We start from the raw sequence: 19,376 nt of genomic DNA, 5'->3' as shown, positions 1-19,376 counted from the left end.
AAAAATTTGCATATTGCAATTCAGTTGATTCGGTTTAGCCTGTGGTATTAGGGAGATCTGTACAGAACCCAAGTCATCAGAGTCCTATTCCAAGAGCTGGGGAATGTGAACTTCCAATGAACACGCAAACAGCAGCAGGTTGCAGATACTCTTTCTCGTTTTCTCACTCATAACTCACCCGTGTCTGCTTTAGCCCCATTTATTTCTTTTGCAACATCTCACAGGATCACAGAGTAACTTGGTTTGGAAGGGACCTCTGGAGGTTGCCTCATCTAATGCCCCACTCAAAGCAGGCCAATTAGATCAGGTTTCTCAGGGCAACTTTCTTTATATTCTCTGTTTCTTTCCATTCTCTCCACTCATACAGCCACATCCCCCTTCTTCATGCCTTCAGTTACCCACAGTGTTACTTTTCACTATTGGGGAGCCAAAGCAGTACGTGAGAATGAGCAGAGCAGTCTATGGCTAGGAGGAGAATGAGGATGTGGTAGAGCAGATAAGCTTTAGCAGGAGGTGGTGGAGGAGAAGGAAGGGTGGGAGGAGGTGCTGAGGAGACCTAGGTTATGCAAAGGATTGGGGAAGCGGCTTTGTGGTAGGAAGGAATGCAGTTTCTGTGCTTTAAGGGCTCCCTCTGAGCTTTTAACTCCCCAGCAGCAGAGCAGCAGTGCTCTTCATATGAGAAGCCCTTTGACCACTGATGCCTTTATGCAGAACGCTCTGATGCCTCTGCCTTATGCAAAGTGAAGAATGTTTGGGTGCTGAGCTGGCCATTTGCGTATACAAATGAGTTTGGGTTTCTTTTCAATTTAACTAAGTAATCATCTGAGTTTTGAGTGTATGCTTTTAGAAACATAATTCTAGAATCCTTCTTTAGGCATTCCCTCTTCCACTTTTTACCACCCACCAACCCGCTGCTCCTTTCTCAGCCAGTCCCAGTTGTGCACTCCCAGGTCCGCATTCAGGTTTTCTCCATCTCCAGACTCAGAGACCAGACGCCTCCACATTTAGTAGATCTGAGCTGCTTTATTCTCAAGGTCAGGTTTCAACTTTTGCCCAGCTAGTCTTTTTTATTCCTCTCAGCCCAACTTCTCTCACATGTGCCTCCAGTCAGCTTCTCTTTATGTGAATGGTTCTCAGTTCCAATATATTTATTAAGCCATTTATAGTTTTCCCATCCCACGTCCTCTTACAGTTTCAGTCCTATCACCTACTAACTCCCAGTTCTCTTCCCTTACTCCCATTTGTACCCCAGCTCCCCATTCAATATTCTTGTCCTTTGAGCACCTATTTCAAACCCCTCTCACAACCTCTAGCCTTGATTTTCTTCCTATCCGCACCCTTCAGTCACATATTTTTGTGTGTAAAGTGTAGGGATACAAAATGGTTGTGCAGAAGAAAGCTCAAATAAGCAGGATCAGCATTACCCAGATGTCATAAGCCCTTGTAAACTCGAGCTCTGTCAGTGAGGCCAAGTGGCTTTGTGCCACATAGCCCAGAGCTCTGAGTTTCAAGAGCACAAAGGAAAGAGTCTGCCCCGTTTCATGGGGCCAGCGCTTCAGTGAATGACTCTATCTGGGCCTGTGCTCTGCACTGAGCCTCCTCAGCTCTCCCACCATTCACACCAGTAAATCTGCAGCTCCTGGAACTGAGACTTCATTATACTACCTTGTCCTCAGAAACTGCTGAATCATGGAAGGGACGATATTTTCACAAAACTGAGAGGCAGAGAGACAAATGAACAGAGACAAAAAATCAAATGGCATGATAGAAACTAAAAGCAAAAAAAGTCCCAAATAAAAAAGTAGTATGCAGATTTTCCACCTGGATAGCTACATTTGGGCAAAGTCATAGCCATCTAAAACCATATCCTTTTAATAGGAAGTTGGATATTCTTCTTAGAGGTAGGAGCTGCTAACTTTGCCTAGAAATAATAAACCCTGAGGTTTCTCTGCATAAGCTACACTACAACTATTGTAAATCAGGAAGATACATCACACAGCCTGTCACTGCAGGCCACTTATTACTGTCAGTTTTGAACTTGACTTCGAACTACATGATGAAAGCCACTGTCTGAGACGCAGAACAACAATTTCAGAGTTGCAAGTTAATTCCTCTGACAAGGAAGCAAACCCTTTTCCTTCACATTTACTTTTTTAGCAAAGCCCCAGAGACATTTATTATGTGTTGCTTCACTATATTTGTATATCAGTTTAATTTCAATATAGGATGAAACTTCATACACTTTCTAAAAAATAGTCTAATGTTGTGGTGCACTGGTAAGTAGTTATCACAATCCACTACACATCTATTTTGGGCCAGTGTTGCCATCTCTATCATATATTTCATTTGCATAGCGGTTTTATTATTAAAAGTGGTTAGATAAATAAATAAATTAATAGAATGAAGAAAATGCTAGAAAAAGTTTACTGTTACTGCAATGCTGCCACCTGGTAACCAGAAATGTAATAGCAGAGAAAACATTCATTTTGCTCTGCCTTGAACATGCAGACAGTATTTTAAATAACATTTAAAATCACAAAAGCTGCAAAGTTACAACTGGAATAGAATCCTTTCCCTGCATCAGACTGAATCATTCTTGTGGCTCTGTTTCATTGAGGGGAAGAAGTAACTCATACCCTCCCCAGATTAAACTTGATTCTAAATCCTGGAAAGTATCTACAGAGAATAACCAGCTAAGGGACTGACTCACCACAGTACTTGAATTAAATGTGCCTGATTTTGAGCACACAGTAGTCACAATAAAGTCTATGTTTGAAGTTATTCACGTCTCCAGTAGCTTACTAAATTAAAACTATACCACTAAATGTTCGCAGAAAGAATCAAATCTACAGTGAGAAAGATATGGACTAGATAAAATGAAATCCTGAGAGAAGAGATCCAAAGAAAATAAGATGTCATAGGTAGAGAATTGATTCATGAAAAGGAAAATGCTGCAACCACATTAAATAAGTATTTATTTAAACAGAGAAAAAAAACCAAACAAACAGATAAAAAGGTTGGGAAACATGAAATACATTGGGAAAAGGCTTCCACGTGCTTATGAGAGTAGATAACTCTTCAAGTCTAAAACAGTTTCTAAATATCTGTGATAAATAAGCAGGAGAGAGTGCAAAACAGAAAAAACTTATTTACATGATCCCAGCAAGCACTGTTGAGATTAACTCCTGCAAACTGTACTCTCTCCATTAATAAACGAATGCAGAGTATATTGTCTAGCTTTTCTTTCTAATACACAGTGCAAATCCCTCATAATCTTATTATATATTTTTAGCAATCTGATATCCTAGTATATTAGACTTTTTAGATTAGCATAAACTTCTTTCAAATTCCCTAGGAAATTATGGCTCATAGACAGTTATTGGGATACTACCCTCAAACAACACAGCTTTAGAATTGAATCTAATGAATGACTGTATCTCCTTTGAATGGCAACACAGTTTCGATCATCCCAGAAATTTCCAGAGAAACATATTAACGTAATTATTTTGCAAGACATGTGATGACAGGATGAACTCCCCCTTGCCATCAAAGTGATGGAAGTGACCTCTTACAGACATGTCATCATCAGACACATATCTGACAGTTATACAGACAACTACCTGACAATAAAAAAGTGGGAAATAAAGGAAAATGCTTTTGTAGATAACATCAGGTTTAAAACTGTTCTAATGTAGATTAATGTATTTTTTGTCCTAAATAATTTGAGGTGCTGTGACAAGTATAAAAACCAACCAACATTCAGACACTGAACGGCAATTTCTGATCTCCCAGAACAAGAGGATATTCAAAAAAGTTGGAAAATTCTGAATCAGTAATACAATTCCAATTTTTACAATGTGTAAATGTGTATTGGAAAGTGTATTGGAATGTGTACTTCCAATGTGTATTGGAAAGTCTTGAGTCCAAGGAGTTAATGTCATTTTAGAGATAAATGAGTATTTAGGTGAATCAATAATATTGAGAGTTCCAATAACTTAGAAGAAATAGTCAATATCTATTGGCATTCAGAACGAGTTATCTGTTAGATATGCATTATCCAACATTTACTTATTGTAAAGTTCTCAGTTCTTGTTTTGAAGCACCTCCTACTGGACACTCACAGAGAACAAATACAGGCTTGGAGAATATGAAAAATACTACATGTCTGGATTTTCAAGATTTTTTAATAAAAGTATATATTTCCTTTAAACCCACACAAAGGGGTCTTGTTCTACTTACACTGTTTTAGTTAGTGGTAGTAAAGGCCTATCGTGTTAAGTGTAAAAACAGCTTCAAAACTGAACAGTCTTTTGAATCCAAGTCAAACATAACATGTTAGTACACTACGTATTTTATCAAATGGAGAACCTCAGAACATAGCATATTGGCTTTCAGTAAAAATAATTACTTGCTAATAGGTGGGGGAGAAAGAATGAAGTAGTAAAACTAAGTTCTTTATGCAAAATGATTCCTGAGGAAGATTAGTATATTCTGATGGCAATTACAAGAGGATCATGTTTTAAAATAATGCAGAAGTGACTTCTAGTCAGCTAATTTTCTTTGTAAGCATTATTTCAAGGACACGTACTAGAGAGGCAACTAAGTTGAGAAGAAGCATGGCTCTGATCGCAGTCCACAGATTAATTTTCTTTCTCCATATCAGTCTGTGATAGCTCTGCCTCTTGTGACCTCTATTGTCTAAGGCTGCAGGGAGACAACTCTGTTCCCAGAAGGGATTTGGATGCAGTTCCAACAGTGTGTTGAGGATCAGCTCTGAAGAGGGAGTTAATGGCAGCTCTCTAGTAGGGAGAAACATTTAAGAAAGGAATAGTGATCCTCAGTAGTTAAGTGACAGATTTTTCACACCGTGGGACCCAAGTCCTTTGAAAGAGTTCAAGCTAAAGCAAAGAGCTGAGGTTTCCTGACTCCCAGTGAAATGTCTCAGGCACAGGATGGTAGGTCAAATACATATCGTGCTAACTTGTGCTCCACCAGAAACAGAGGCAGTGGAAAATGTACATAGGTCACATCCTGCCCATCTTCCTCACTCATATGTAAAAAATTCCTTCAGGGAAAGGAGAAGAAGTATTTGGCCCAAAATCAGGAGAGGTAGCAGCAGTCGTTCTTGCATGTTGACATTCGTCCCATCAGTTTACCCAGAGAGTCAGACGTGAAAGACACAAAGCACAATGACTGATGGGCTGCATGCACACTCATCTATTCTGAGCTTCCTGCCAAGAGCAGAAATCCTTTAGACTGAGGTTTTTACAGGCTTGTAAAACTGGAAAAACTGAAGACCACATTTTTTTTTAAATTATTTTTTTAATACTAGTGGTAGCTAAAATGTGCTCAATGCTTGGCCTACAGAGTTTCTCTGATAAAACTCAAAATACAACAGACAAAAGTGACAGGACATGGATATACCACCATTTCAATAAAAGAGTGATTGTCCACAGTTACTATTTTGACATATGCTAAATGTATGAATAAACAAGAAGCAATGACTGAAGCATGAAATGGCAATACCAGAGTAATTTTCTAGTGAGATTTCCCTCAGATCTTTTCTATATAATTAAGCAAAAATAAAACTTCTAGAGGTATCAAAGAGAACATTGCAACTATTTTTTAAATGGCACTTCAAGGAAAAAAAAAAAAAGACTTACTAGTTTTCAAGAAATATGTATTGCGGATTGAGTGGGTGGATGCGGAGGGAGGTCTGATACTATTTAAGTAGTGTAATGCTTTTTAGTTGTGACTGCAAATGTCAGTAATGTCTAAGTGTCACTGAAAAAGAAAGTTCTTTCCTGAATGTCCACATTTAGTTCTACAAACACAGTCTTTGACAGAAGAGGAAAAAAAAAAAAAAAAGAAAGAAACAATAAAAAAGCTGTTTGAGGGCCTGTTCAGTTCTGACCAAATTATAACAATAATAAAGACTGAAATAGGTAGCAAGAATGCAAGCAGATACATAGAATAAGTACAGAACCAGCATACAGGAAATGTAACTATCATATCTAGTTTGCTGAATGTGCCATAAACATGGCAGTGTAGGAATTCTTAAACCATTACGTATGTGAAGCTGGAAAATGTACTGTATGCACGTGCCACATCAGATTGTGCTCTGGTTTGTACCAACAGATCAGTGGTAGCCAGTCTTGGGTGGTTTGAGCTCTCTGGCTCCTGGAACTTGGCTATATTTATCCCAGCTGATGTCGCCTGTCAAGTGTGCCCTGCTGTCGATAAGGTGCCGTAGTTGACAACAGTGGAGGACCAAGGGGGAGGAGCAGGATGGGGGCTTCCACCAAGTGTTTCTTTAGGGGGTTTCAAAAGCCCTGCAGTCTCATTCCTGTTTAGCTCGGACCCTGCTTTCCAGATACAACTGGGAGCTTCATCAAAAACATAGTGAAGATGCCAGAGCCTGTAAAGAAAACAGGTAAGGACCATAACTGAGAGACAAAAGCTAAAACCAGCTTGACAGAGAAAAATGTAAGTGGCTTTTGCATGCTAGAGAAAAGGAAAGGAAGGAAAGAAAAAAAAAAAAAAGAAAAGAAAAAAAGAGGAAAAACAAACAATATTTGATGAAGTTATAAATGTAAGAGCTGTTGAGTGATCTTGCAGAGAAATCAGTAACTAGTTTGGCAACCCTCAGCCACAGAATTTTCTCAAGACACTTTGGATGAGGAAAGAATAAAGGTGAAATGCATTTAATTCTCAGATTCTTTTTGTTACTCACTTCCTTACCCAATCGTCTTTAGGACTCTGAAAAAAGCTTGCAGTCTCTCTCTTGAGCAGTTAGGCAATATAAACCTCTCCTGGTTTGGTTTGGTTTGGTTTAGTTTGGTTTTTGCTGATACTTTTGAGGAAGTGTAAGCAGAAAACTTTGATGGTATTTGTTGCTAGTGAAATCTCTGTGAAAATGAAAGCGAATAGCACGTGGTTCAGAGCTTATTCTTTCTAGTTCTTCCAGTCAGTGACAGTAGAGCTCTAGCAAAAAAGAAGACATTGTACTGTAAAGAATATATGCATATTTCTTTTTAGTCACCCTTGTCCATTCGTTCCCCTTGAGCCAGAAGATAACTAGTCATTTTCAGAAAGCCAAGGCCACAGAGCCTTGTGCAAGTCCTGCCCCACTAGAAAAATACCAGGAAAATATTTCAGATTTCGGAAAGTTCTAATCTAAAATTGAGAAACAATCACTCAGAGGCTGCCCACATAGGAAATAGGGAGGCCTAGGATGGGCTGAAAGGTGCAATGAATCTGTCTGAAAAGGAGGAAGAGAGCCTGGGAAGCAGAGGTGGGGAGAATTTAGCCTCAGGACACCTGTGTGTGGGTAGAGAAAGACGTCTCAGAAGCACTTTGTGTCCACAATCAAGCTGGGACAAAAAGTTGTCAAAAGCTGAAGTTCCAATTATTTGAAAAGTGTGCACACATCCAATCTGCAAGGCTGGAGAACATGGTACTAAATCTGGAATTCTTCTTTTAAATCTCTTACTTCACTGATGCCAATGTATGCCCAGAATCACTACCATCTGAATGCACAGTACAAGATGCACACTTTTTTATTAATGTACTGTTTCCAAAGTTGGTCAGTAATAGCTGTTGACACTTATTAATGTAGGCCTTTGTGCTTTGCAAAGGGCTGAACAGGCATCAGTCTCCTGTCAGGCTGGTGAGTGGGAAAATCTCCTGTGGTCACCACAACAAAAGAAGAATAACTTTTTAAGAACTTTCATTTTGGCCAAAATATTTGGAATCAGCCAGAGCACAAATCCAGCCTGCATCTCCCATTAAAAACTGAAAAGCACCAAAGCAAGATTAACTCCAACAAGATTATTTATGTTCCCTCTATATGATAACTCTAAAGCAACAGTGGTGTCACCAACCCTTCAATTTTATCACAACGCACAATTTTGTCCCATCATTTGATGTGATTAAAGCTGCAGTTACTGAGATCAGATAGGTATAGAATTACAAATTAGAATTATATATTATATATATAAAAAAGTTTGTGCCAGAACTTGTAATTGTAGATAAATGCTTGAAAAATATAAGCTGTAAAGGTTCAACCATCACCCAAAATATAAGACAGTCATAATCATATTCTATTTTTGGAGTCATGTGACTTTTGAGATTTATTGAAATGTCTAATGCTTGTGACTGACAATGCTTACAAAAAGAAATATGATGGAATTTGCAAATTTGACAGTGTGATAACCAAGCCATTGTGGCTTTTGATTTCTAATGGTTTAACTGCCTATAACGTTGCCAGTCTCCATGGATGAGAGGCGACTTCTCTGTTTGTGAAAATGCCAGCCTTTGCTAGCTAACAGTGAAACTCTGTTCCAGATTATTTATCTAGAGAAATCTAATAGGTGTCTAACATCAGAAGTCCCACACAAATCTTATGAACAAACCAGCCCAAACACTGTAATTATCACAGCAGGGGGAGGAAAAGCTCTTATTACCCACTCCGAGACAGAACCAGTCACATGTTCCATAACTTCTAGAGGGGATCTTCTCATTCTCCCAGGAGACATTAATCCCTTTGGTTTTCTCTTTCATGTTGTTTATATAGTTCAAGCCATTTCAAGATGGGATAATGTTGAGCATAATCTCAGGAGGGCTGAATAACCATCTAGCAATTCATATAAAGGAAAATGCTTCATACCAGAGAATGATCGGAGATATTCTGCCTATATCTGCTGTTTTAACAAACCTCCTAACATGTAAAAACAAATAAACAAACAACCCACAAAACCTGAAACAGTGAAGTAGATTTTCCAACAGACATTCTTTTACTTTAAAATGTATAGCTAAAATACTTCAGGATAAGGTACTACCCTAATTATTTACAGAATACCAAAAGAACTGTCATAGCTTTCCCGAAAATCTACATGATCAGCAAGAGGATTTAGATGACCCATAGCAATTTAGTGTCAGAGCAAACGATCAAACACAGAAAAGCATCACTTTTTGGATGGTTCTGTTGCAGAAACTTTATGTTCTCCTCCCTTTGATTTAAACATTTCATAATTAACCTCTGTTCAAAGGTTTGCTTTGTGGAAAATTTTGATTGACTTTTTTTTTTGTTGTGAGAATTCAGAAAAGTTAAAAAAAACCCAACCATTTCCCTAACAATATTTTGTGACATTAAGAGGAAACAGCTGACATTTTAAACACCACATTTACTAGATAAATGGGACTTAATGGGAAATGTGTGCATTACTAAATCTGGAAAAGGAGAAGTCTGGTATTACTCACCTTCTCTGAAAACCAGTCCATTTTTATTCACCTGTTTTATAGATTGAGGAGTCTAGATTTTGCAGTTCAGATTAGGAAATTTTAACGAGGGTTTATAAGTAACCTGGCTTGAAAGTACACAGAGGCTATTTGCATAATAATAATCAATGTTGCATAATGAAGAGTAGACTGTACGATTTTAGTCTGAATATAAACTCATTTTACATTTGCAAGCACCTAGCACAATAAGGTACTGCTCCATGATAGTGAACTTCTGTGCCCTACAGTAATACAAAAATGAATAATAATAATTAATATGGATATATTTTCCTCTTTTGTGAGTTAGGATTCAAAGCAAGCTGAACATTACTTTTCTCATTTTACAGAAAGTATGATGGATGCAGAGAGAGAGAGAGGTGATTCTGCTTAGTGAAACTATTCCTTGCCTATTGCTCATGTTACAAGAATTTACAATCTCAGCTGCTGAAGTAGGCAAGGAATGATAAGATTGAGCAGTTCAATAGCTTTTGGATCATGGAATGATTAAGCTTGTAATTGCAAGAAGCCACTTAGGTCCTGACCGAGGAATGCGTAGCATCTTTATATAGTTCCTCAGCAAGGAATTTACAAGCTCCATTACTAAGTCTGCTTATCCAGTTTGGCTTTTAACTCAATGGAAGAACAAATGGTATAAAAGGAAAGCTGGATGCCAAGTGGAAGTACTAAAGCAAAGATAAATTTTCAACAAGAAGCCTTAACAAATTAAGGAATCTCAAGAGCTAATACTGCTTTCATAACATTGATTCAATACATTGGGCAGATACATATTTTAAGACCAAGTACACAGAATGTGCAGTAAGATAACTCAGCTTTGTGGGAGAAAACCTGTGGCTCTGTTTTTTCTGATTATACTCATCATAGATTTCTGCTGTAGTCTGTAGCATGTGCGTTCAACTGGATACACTAGATTCTCCTGAAACATTTATACCTTTAACAGTTTTTATTTCAGAAAGGCAGAAATATCACTTGAAAGCCTTATCTAACACACATTCTCCCTAAGTGCTTATCTCCCTCTCCTCCATGTACATATCACTAATAATGAAAGATGAAGAGCTGAAGTCAGAGGATCACTTTGAAAAGTATGAAAAAGAAAAAAAAAAAAAAAAAGCTCTCCTCTATCACTCTATGTAGTTAAAAATCACTCTTGTGGAATCTATATTTCATCACTTTAATTTCAAATACTTCACACATACTTTGAAATTCAGTGATTTTAGGAAAAGGTTTTCACCTAATGGTTGTGATTCTTAACAAGCCAAACTATTTAGAGAATACGGCTAGGAATTTAAATTATTCCAGTTAGTTAAACATTTTTTAAATATACGTCTCATCTCCATTTTTTCTGACAATAATCAAATAGGAATGTCTCTTCTAGCTTCTAATACCTTTTCTCTTATTAGGGACACAACAGTCCTTAGTAGCTATTTGCTAACAATATGATGCTGTACAAATACAACAGAGAAATAGTCTGCCTCAAAACACTTAAAAAGTAAAAACCTAGTAAATAGATAGTTCAACAAGAGAGCAAAGGAAACAATGATCAGTACGACAGATAGTAACCTGGGTATTAGCTTAGTCATTTTCTAGGTTTTTGCATAGGAGAGTATGAACAAGTTTTGAAACAAAGTAGTAATCTATGTTGATGGTGGATGATAGAGGGAGATTGTTTCAAAGCAAGTCAGAAAGTAAGGGAGAAAGCATGAAGGTGCTAATATGAAGATTTAATAAATGGCAGCAGTAGGAAGGCAGAACACTAGTTTTATTTATTTAGGGGAAAAAAATTTATTTAGGGGAAAAGTGAAGGAAGCTGGTTTAGGAACTTAAATGATTTCATTCTCATATAGTTTTCTATTTCTTCAGCCTCCTGATTGAATGACTAATTAATAAATTATTTTCAAAACACAGTGTGATCATGGATCTCCTAATAGAGCATTTTATTACTGATTAATAAAGCTGTAATTCATGTAACATACATAACTGTATGGCTGATGTGTACATCTTCAGGTGTTACAAGACTTTTAAAGGATGGGTACTGCATGCACAATCGGGTAGCAACAGCATTAGCCACCGAAAAGTTTTCTGCAAGACTATTGCAGACCACACGCAGCCTGCTTCCTCTTCTGCCTGGTGCAGAAATTTGCTGGTTTACATTACTCAGAAGTTATATGAAGTTCTTTGCATTATGGAAGCTAGAAGTTATTAAGAAGGTCTGAGATATGAGAAGTGCTGAAAAACAGGTTAGTACAAAGTGGCTCTGGCCTCATTTTCTTTCATTAGCTCCACATCCCTCTTCTCACCCCATGTTAACTCCCCACAGCAATTCCAGTTCCATCCCCACAAAACAGACAGACAGACAGACAGACACACACACACACACACACAGCGCACCTATTGCTCTCCTTTCCTCCAATAATTCCTGTCACCAGCAGCACTGGTAACTCACGTGCGTCTCTGCCCTCTCCCCAGAACTGCTATAGTATGTTAGTACTAATGTCACCTTTCTCTTCTCTTGTGCAGGGTGGGTTAGAATTCACTGGGAAGCACAGAGTTAACAAAGTGGGTGGCAGAGGACATGGGCTACTTGGTCGTCAGGTGCCCCAGCCCAGTGGCTCCTAAGTGCATGTTCCACAGGAGTCTGGATAAGCATGTGATGGTGCCTGAGATCAGTCAGTGCCTGACAGGCACAAGAGCTGTAAGACATTCCACAACATCACATGAGAGGTGTCACAGTCATTGGTTTTTCCACAGCCTGATGGTGGTGGTCATATCCAAGAGTGTTTTGAGTATGGGGTGGATATATGGAACTCAGAGGGGCGTACCTGGGCAGAAGCCAAATGCTAAAGTGAGAGAGATTGCCAGATGGAGAAAGTGTTTCTGATAAAGGCAGGGAAAAGTGAGGCTCTCAGGGGAGACAAGTTCTGGATGGTGGTGTTTAGGAACATTCCTAATGAGGAAATAGCTGGATTAGATTGGTATAGCTGCATAAGAAAAAATCTGCTGGTGAATTTGGCTTTATGTGTTACTTAAAGTAGCAGCCACAATGAAGGAGACCAGGAATAGCTGCTCTCTCACTTCTTTTCCTTCTGTTAAGCAGCCCGTTTTCCCCCAGAAGGGAAAATGACGGTATTCTCTTCACATGCTTGTTCAGCAATCTCTCTTCTGCATCAAAGTAATTTCCTGTAAAATCTGCAGCTGTACATCGCTACTTTTCCTTTGCAAATATGAATAGTGAAAGATGAAAGGGAATACAGTTCAATACAGAGAGACACTACTTTGGCCACCACCACTGACTGACACTGAATCTCAAATTACTCTTAAAATCTCCTTTACCTGTGAAAATGTGGGTTCTCGGCAACTGTTCTTGCAGGCCTTTATTCTCTTGGGAGATAATGGGCTTTTCCAATTTTATGCTTTAGTGGAATTATTCATAATCATTTTATGTTGAGGCTGAAATGAGTCTTTTGGCAGGAAAGGGAGAGAGAGAAAAAAAAAAAAAAAAGACAAGGAGACTTACTTGTAAACTTCTACATAAACTTCTACATTTCCCAAAAGTCAGAAATATTATGTGGTGGTGGAGATTTCTCACTGTGCATGTAGTTCTGGCCAACGATCTGCTTTTGTTGAGTCATCTGAAGTAAATGTAAGAAACCTAATCACTTTGCAGGGTGTGAAGCAGATCAGAGAGTTACTTCCAAGTATGCATGTATTGAAACCCTGCCACTTGTAGGCTGGAACCTTTACAGGCCACATTGGTGTTAAGTAATTAATATATTTATAGATTCTTTTGTGCTTAAATAGAAGAGTGATGATAATAGCACTCAGAGACAAAAAACACGCCTCTTAGTTGCTTTATCTCTAGCGTCACAGGGAGGGGAGCCAGATAGCAGGTATTTCAGGAGCAGGTTCCAGAACTGACCTGGCTCTCTCCTGTGGGGTAGCCTGGGCATCTTTACATGTCTTTTGAATTATGTACATCTAACCCGCAGTCTATAATAACTCTTCTGCAATTATTCACAGTACATTGCATCAAAGTATACTCTGCTGTGTTATTTACTGAAGTGCAATACTGTATCAGAAGATGTGTAACTGGTAATATGCATTTGAGTATTATGCTGTAATATAGAGCCGTATATTCTACACAGTACTACATTCTGTTTAAGAACAATTATACCACTTACAGGCCTGAGGTTAGAAAAACCTTAAATAAAAGCACAAAGGAACATTTTACTCCCAGAGGAAATTTCACACACTTATATCTCAATGTGGAAGAAAAGCATGAAGAAGAATACAAGAGAAGGCCAGTCAAGGCTCCTATAGGCTCAGTGCAAATCAAAATTGTTTTTTCATCAAATATATAAGGGCAGGGGTGAGGGAAGGAAAAAATAAAGAGAAAAATGTAATTTTGGTGGTAGTGGTGTTGTTTCTCTATATATAACAGAGAGGCAAAATACGATACATACTAAATGCTTAAAGTATTTGTAATTGATACTTTAATTGATGTTTAAGCAGCTTTGAATCCTTTGCAAAACAATGCAAGAAATGTGGCCTGTATTATGACTAAAGCCCAAAGGTCATCAGACGAAATCTTTGCAGAGTTAACTCCACTGAGGTAAATTAATTTATATATGCTGTAGGAACAGAGATTTTGTGCAATGAACAGATGGTATTATTAGTAATATACCATTTATACTAACTAAAGCACCTGTTTGAACATGAGTATAAACTAGTTATTTTAAAATATTTCTATGTCATGTTCCCTTCACTTTTATGAAGCAGAATCAAAAGTTTAAAGCTAATTATAACCATTGTTGTGTTGTTTAGAATAGTTCTTGTTGCTACCAATGTAAAAAAGCCATAGACAATTTGCCACAGAGGTGACAGATACAATTAAATGTGATGGAATTACTAATACTTTATAAAAGCATGTTTATGTAGGGGTAAGTCAATTAAAAAATTGACATAATTATGCACAAAAACCACTCAGTGCATGAATCAGAATGTTAATCACTGGTATTTTTATCCATGAACATAGCTCATGGCAATGAGCAAAGAAATAACAGATTTCGTTAAGACCAAAACATGAGCACAAAATGAAAAACTTAATTCAAAATAAAGGTGAAGACATCTAAATAAATAAATCAGGGCAAATAAATTAGTAAAATAAGTTACCTTATTAAAATCTAATCTTAAAAAAGATTAGGATACTCATGTACCAAAATCACAATAAACTGCTTGCTTTCCAAATTCTTGTCTATTGTGCTACTTTGATTATGTATGAAACAAACCAGAAAATTTGGTTTATGCTTGTTCACACCATATATTGATAATTTAATTCATTTTCATTATGAGCATCATAAGTGCTTCTTGACACAGAGGAAATATTTTGATCCACGTTATAATTTATTAGAAAACTAGTTGTTGTAGAGTGCTACATAGGCAAGTACTTTAACTTTTAATGCTGAACGAAACATTTGAATGCAAATAGCAATTTATATCCTTTTAGCTGGATGAAATTACAAGGGCCATCATAGGAATGTGCATCCCTTTCCACTAAAGCCTTCGTCAGTCAAAACAGAAGGAATAAAAGTGAACCATTAATTTATTGTGGTATATTAGGATACAGGTTACTGCACAAACTGCAGTTTTGTTGGAGAAACAGATCCTGATCCTGTTCAATAACTGCATTAAGCAACTGTTGGGACAGAATTAATATGTTTAAATAAAACTGCATGACAAATTCATGTAGGTAGCTTGATATGTAAGAATACATATCATACCATCTTGTCATATCAGAACATTCACTTATGAAAAATCAGAGTTCATTATGGGGGAAAGAGGAAGATGGACAGTGAGATGTATTTGTTATCCATTCCATTTTATTTCATGACAATATGGAGAAGGTATGACATCTTAGAACTTGATAAACACAAAGACAATTCCACAACTTCTCTGTGGAAAGTGTTGTAATTTATATCTTGCATGGGCAGATGGGAGAGAAAGGAGACAGCTGTTGCAGCCACAACAGCTGACTACACCAGATATGCCACAATTGCAAAACAGATTCTAGCGAGCCCTCTCTCTTTTTTTAGTTTCTGCATTTACCAAGAAGCCGAAGACAACAGAGGTGACAGCCGGAAGCACAGCTGTGTTTGAAGCAGAGACAGAAAAAGCCGGCATCAAGGTGAAGTGGCAGCGAGCTGGCACGGAAATTGCTGAAAGTGAGAAATACATCATCAAGGCAGAAGGAAACAAGCACTCACTGACAATCAATAATGTAGGAAAAGAAGATGATGTGACCTATGCTGTAATAGCTGGAAGTTCAAAGGTCAAATTTGAACTCAAGGTCAAGGAACCAGGTACAGCATTTCCTAAGCAATTCTGATTTCATCAGTATTTCCAGTCCCACGCAAACTTCCTGAATGAGGTCCAAGGAAATCACCCTAATAATGCTGTAAAATTTCTCCACCTGCAATACATCTGTTTAGCCCAGTTATTGGAAGCTACCTTTGCTGTGGCTAAGACACCCATTTCCAGATATCAGAAGTCCACACAGTGGAAATCTTGATACACATCTTCAGAATCCTCTGTCGAGCTTTTCAACTTAACTATTGAAAACCAAAGCAAAGCTAGTGTAATATAATCTGACCTAAACTATGATGTCCACATTTTAGGACTGATTTTTCTTTTAATTACAAAATTTTTCATTTAATTACAAAATCAAAACAATCAACAAAAAATTTACAAGTTGTGCTGTAATATTTCTAGGAGTTCATACATTCAAAAAAATGTATCTAAATCACCTGCTAATAAAAATATATATTTCAAGAGGGACTTGAATACAAAGAGTAACCTTAGTAATATTTGTATACATTATTCATTACACTGTATGCATTAAAGGATCAGTTAGATGAGAAACTGAAAAACTTCCGCAGACTTTTCCTGGGAAAAACTGTAAAGAGTCAAATTCTCTAAAATATTCTTACGAAAAAATGTCTGAAGATGCTGATGATAGATGAAATAATTCATTTTTGGAAACATTTTGACCTTTCCGATCCTTTTTTCCCCTCCAAAATGGTCCCCCTTTACTACTTCTGGTATTTAAATTTTCCCTTTTTATTTTGTCGAAAAATCTTAAACTTAGGCTGCTTTTATCACCTCCTCGCCTTTGCTATCATTGTTTATTCCAGCAACATGGTGGTAGTGAGATCTGGTCAGATGAAAAGACACCAGTGAATATTTAACAGGAGTCAAGACATCGTTTTCCAGATGAAAGACAGTGCATGGCAGGTTACGAGGAATGGGAAATCCTAGTATGGATTAGGACAATTTAACAGCAGTCAAAGCATATACAAGTATGACAGGTACATACTATACTAGTTAGATCTTCTTCATGGTGTTTCAGGTTAGTTGCAGGTAAAGCCTGCTGCAGGCAGACAGCCTACAAATAACTTAATAATACGAATAACTTAATAATAATTTACCTAATTTGGAAGCGTAATCATTACCTAAAAACAGCTTTGATGTGGGGATGAAGATATCAGGATGCCAATGGAGAGATAATTTTCCTGTATACACTATGTATTGATGCCTCAAAATGAGCCTTTTCTAAACCTACACATCCAAGTTATGGGAGCATCTACACTATGTTAGAATAAGGTTTAGTTCTTTCCTGTAAAAAATGAGTTAAAATTTATTTAGACAAGATCCAATGGGATACCGTCGAACAACAAAAGTGGTAGAATTTGATAATTAAGTATTAAATAATACAGATCTAAATTCACATTGTTTTCTTTCAAGACACAAATACAGTTAGGGTAAAAAGTATAAAGTTCCTGAGAGGGGGGCTGACTCATGTTCATATGTTCACAGATAGTGTCTTGTTTTTCATATCTTACTAAGATTAGATTGATAAAGAGTAGCTGGATTTCCCATCATTATTTTCAGAAACAATAATAATTTCAGCTCTTTGTAATAAAAAAATGGGATTCCTAACCTGCCTAGACACAGCCACCTCCCTCTGTGACAAAGGACCCACTCAAGTTATTCATCAGGTGGCACAACAGAGCCAGAAATCTTTGGTGTGAAAGACACTGCAAATAGCTGGGAAACTGCACATGAGACTTGCATGAGATGTAGGCAAGGCCCTCTGAATGTGGCTCCACTACCTATGGAAAGAAAAATCCTCCTGCAACTGATATGTTTCAAGAAATTCTACCTCCCTCCATCTGCCCCAGTTGCTCACTCCTACTCCCTTTTCATACATTTCTGACTTCTCCATTGTGCCAAATGCATTTGCCTGAATTTGCCTGTGAGGTCATGGTTTAACTGAGAGGCCATAAACTTCCATGAGCCAGGGGAAGAAATCATAGATGGAGTTTTAAAATACTTTCTCCATATTGATTACTATCAGTGTCTAGAGCTTTTTCCAAGCTGCACACAGCAACAGCATTTGGAAAATTATATTCCAACAGCAGTGTTAAACAAAATCTCATGAATAGGCGAATTGTTTACAAAAATAATAATTGCATCATTTTTCATTATCTTTTCTACGTAGACCACTGAAGTTAACATCAAACAACAGTGTTATTCAGCTGACAAGACATCAAGACTATAGAATTTAAAAACTCAGGCATCAGTTATTTTGAAGCTCAACAAAAGAAAAAGCCTCATCATACAGCTTCAGCTGACCCCTTTTCCTTCCAGCACATCCTCTAAGTTCTAGAAATCCACAGCTAATCTGTCTGCATTTCCTAACATATATTAAAAGCTGTTATTTTGTAAAATTTCTTCAGAAAGCAAGTAAAAACATTTCTTTCTCTAATCTTGGCTTACATTCATTTCCAGAAAAGAGTGAGACAGTCACTCCTGCTGAAGCTGCTCCAGCCCCAGCTGCCCCAGAGTTGTCAGCTCCACCAGTGGAAAGCATCCAAAACACAGAAGGTAACGGGGAACTAACACCTTTCTCTTGTCTGGTTCATTAATCAAAGTGAAGAACAGGAACAGGGAGTCCTTGGAGTCAGAGAGGTAGAGACAATAGCTGAAAGCTGACCACTGGTGATGAATGACAGAAAGTAAAGAATAAGGAATCTGAGAGGCAGAAGCAACACATTGAGATATTTTGAAATGACTTATCAAATTCATTATATAGCCTGTAACAGATGCTGATGCAGAAAGTTCCAGCTAGTAACTCTGAGGTTTATTTCAGTTGCATCTCCTGGGACTCAACCAGAAGAGCCTCTGGACCCTATTGGGCTCTTTGTGACACGACCCCAGGATGGAGAAGTTACTGTTGGTGAGTAAAAAATGTGAGTCAAGTGGTGTTTGTAAACTGTACCTGTTGCTTGACTATTTAGCTTAAATAATATTCATAATTTTATTTTACCCTACTTCCCTCACAAGGCGGAAACATCACGTTCACTGCCAAAGTGGCAGGCGAGAGCCTGCTGAAGAAACCATCAGTGAAATGGTTCAAAGGAAAGTGGATGGACCTGGGAAGCAAAGTGGGGCAACATCTCCAGCTACATGACAGTTATGATCGAAATAACAAGGTACAATCAGCAGAGTAACGTTCTCAGTCTTCTAGATACTAATCTTCTAGATGCTAATCTAGATACTAATCTGGGGAAAATATAAGATAACATAGCAATGTTTTCATATTAAGGTAAACAAAGCTACACACAATGCTATACTTATGCATAGAAGTCTGTTTTGACCATGCAGACAAGAGATAAGTACCAGATACAGACTCTTGCATACTTTATCTATGATGAAATGAGAAAATGTCTGGAGCACCAGGACAGAAATTTTGCAGTATCTACAGCTGCATTCCCACCGTCTTCCTCTCAAGTAACCAATACTCACTCTATTCAAGAAAAACAAACAAACAAACAAACAAACAAAACAACAACAAATCAGGCAGATATTTAAGTATGGTCTATTTTGGTTTTCATACACGAAGAATTCAGCTATTAGTGTTTGAACTTATTCTTCTCTTGCATCTGTCTACTTTAAATAGCTAAGATCCATTTTTACCACAAATGGGTTGAAAGATAGACAAGTAGGAATACAAGAGAGTCTGT

The 19,376-nt window shown here is 37.6% G+C and overlaps 1 protein-coding gene across 1 annotated transcript in view; it reads left to right on the top strand.

Moving 5' to 3' along the window:
• Positions 1 to 6,213: 6,213 nt before the first annotated feature.
• The window catches only part of MYBPC3 (myosin binding protein C3), a 63,401-nt gene continuing 50,238 nt past the window's right edge, over positions 6,214 to 19,376 (top strand). The window contains exons 1-5 of the mRNA XM_082058073.1: positions 6,214 to 6,433; positions 15,387 to 15,653; positions 18,142 to 18,237; positions 18,503 to 18,589; positions 18,697 to 18,845. Coding sequence (XP_081914199.1) covers positions 6,409 to 6,433; positions 15,387 to 15,653; positions 18,142 to 18,237; positions 18,503 to 18,589; positions 18,697 to 18,845 — 624 coding nt within the window. The 5' untranslated portion in view covers positions 6,214 to 6,408. The remainder of the gene's footprint in view (positions 6,434 to 15,386; positions 15,654 to 18,141; positions 18,238 to 18,502; positions 18,590 to 18,696; positions 18,846 to 19,376) is intronic.

This window comes from Streptopelia decaocto (genome assembly GCF_964273445.1).
Source record: "Streptopelia decaocto genome assembly, chromosome: 7".
NCBI classification, from domain to species: domain Eukaryota; kingdom Metazoa; phylum Chordata; class Aves; order Columbiformes; family Columbidae; genus Streptopelia; species Streptopelia decaocto.
This window is presented reverse-complemented; position numbering and strand designations above follow the sequence as displayed.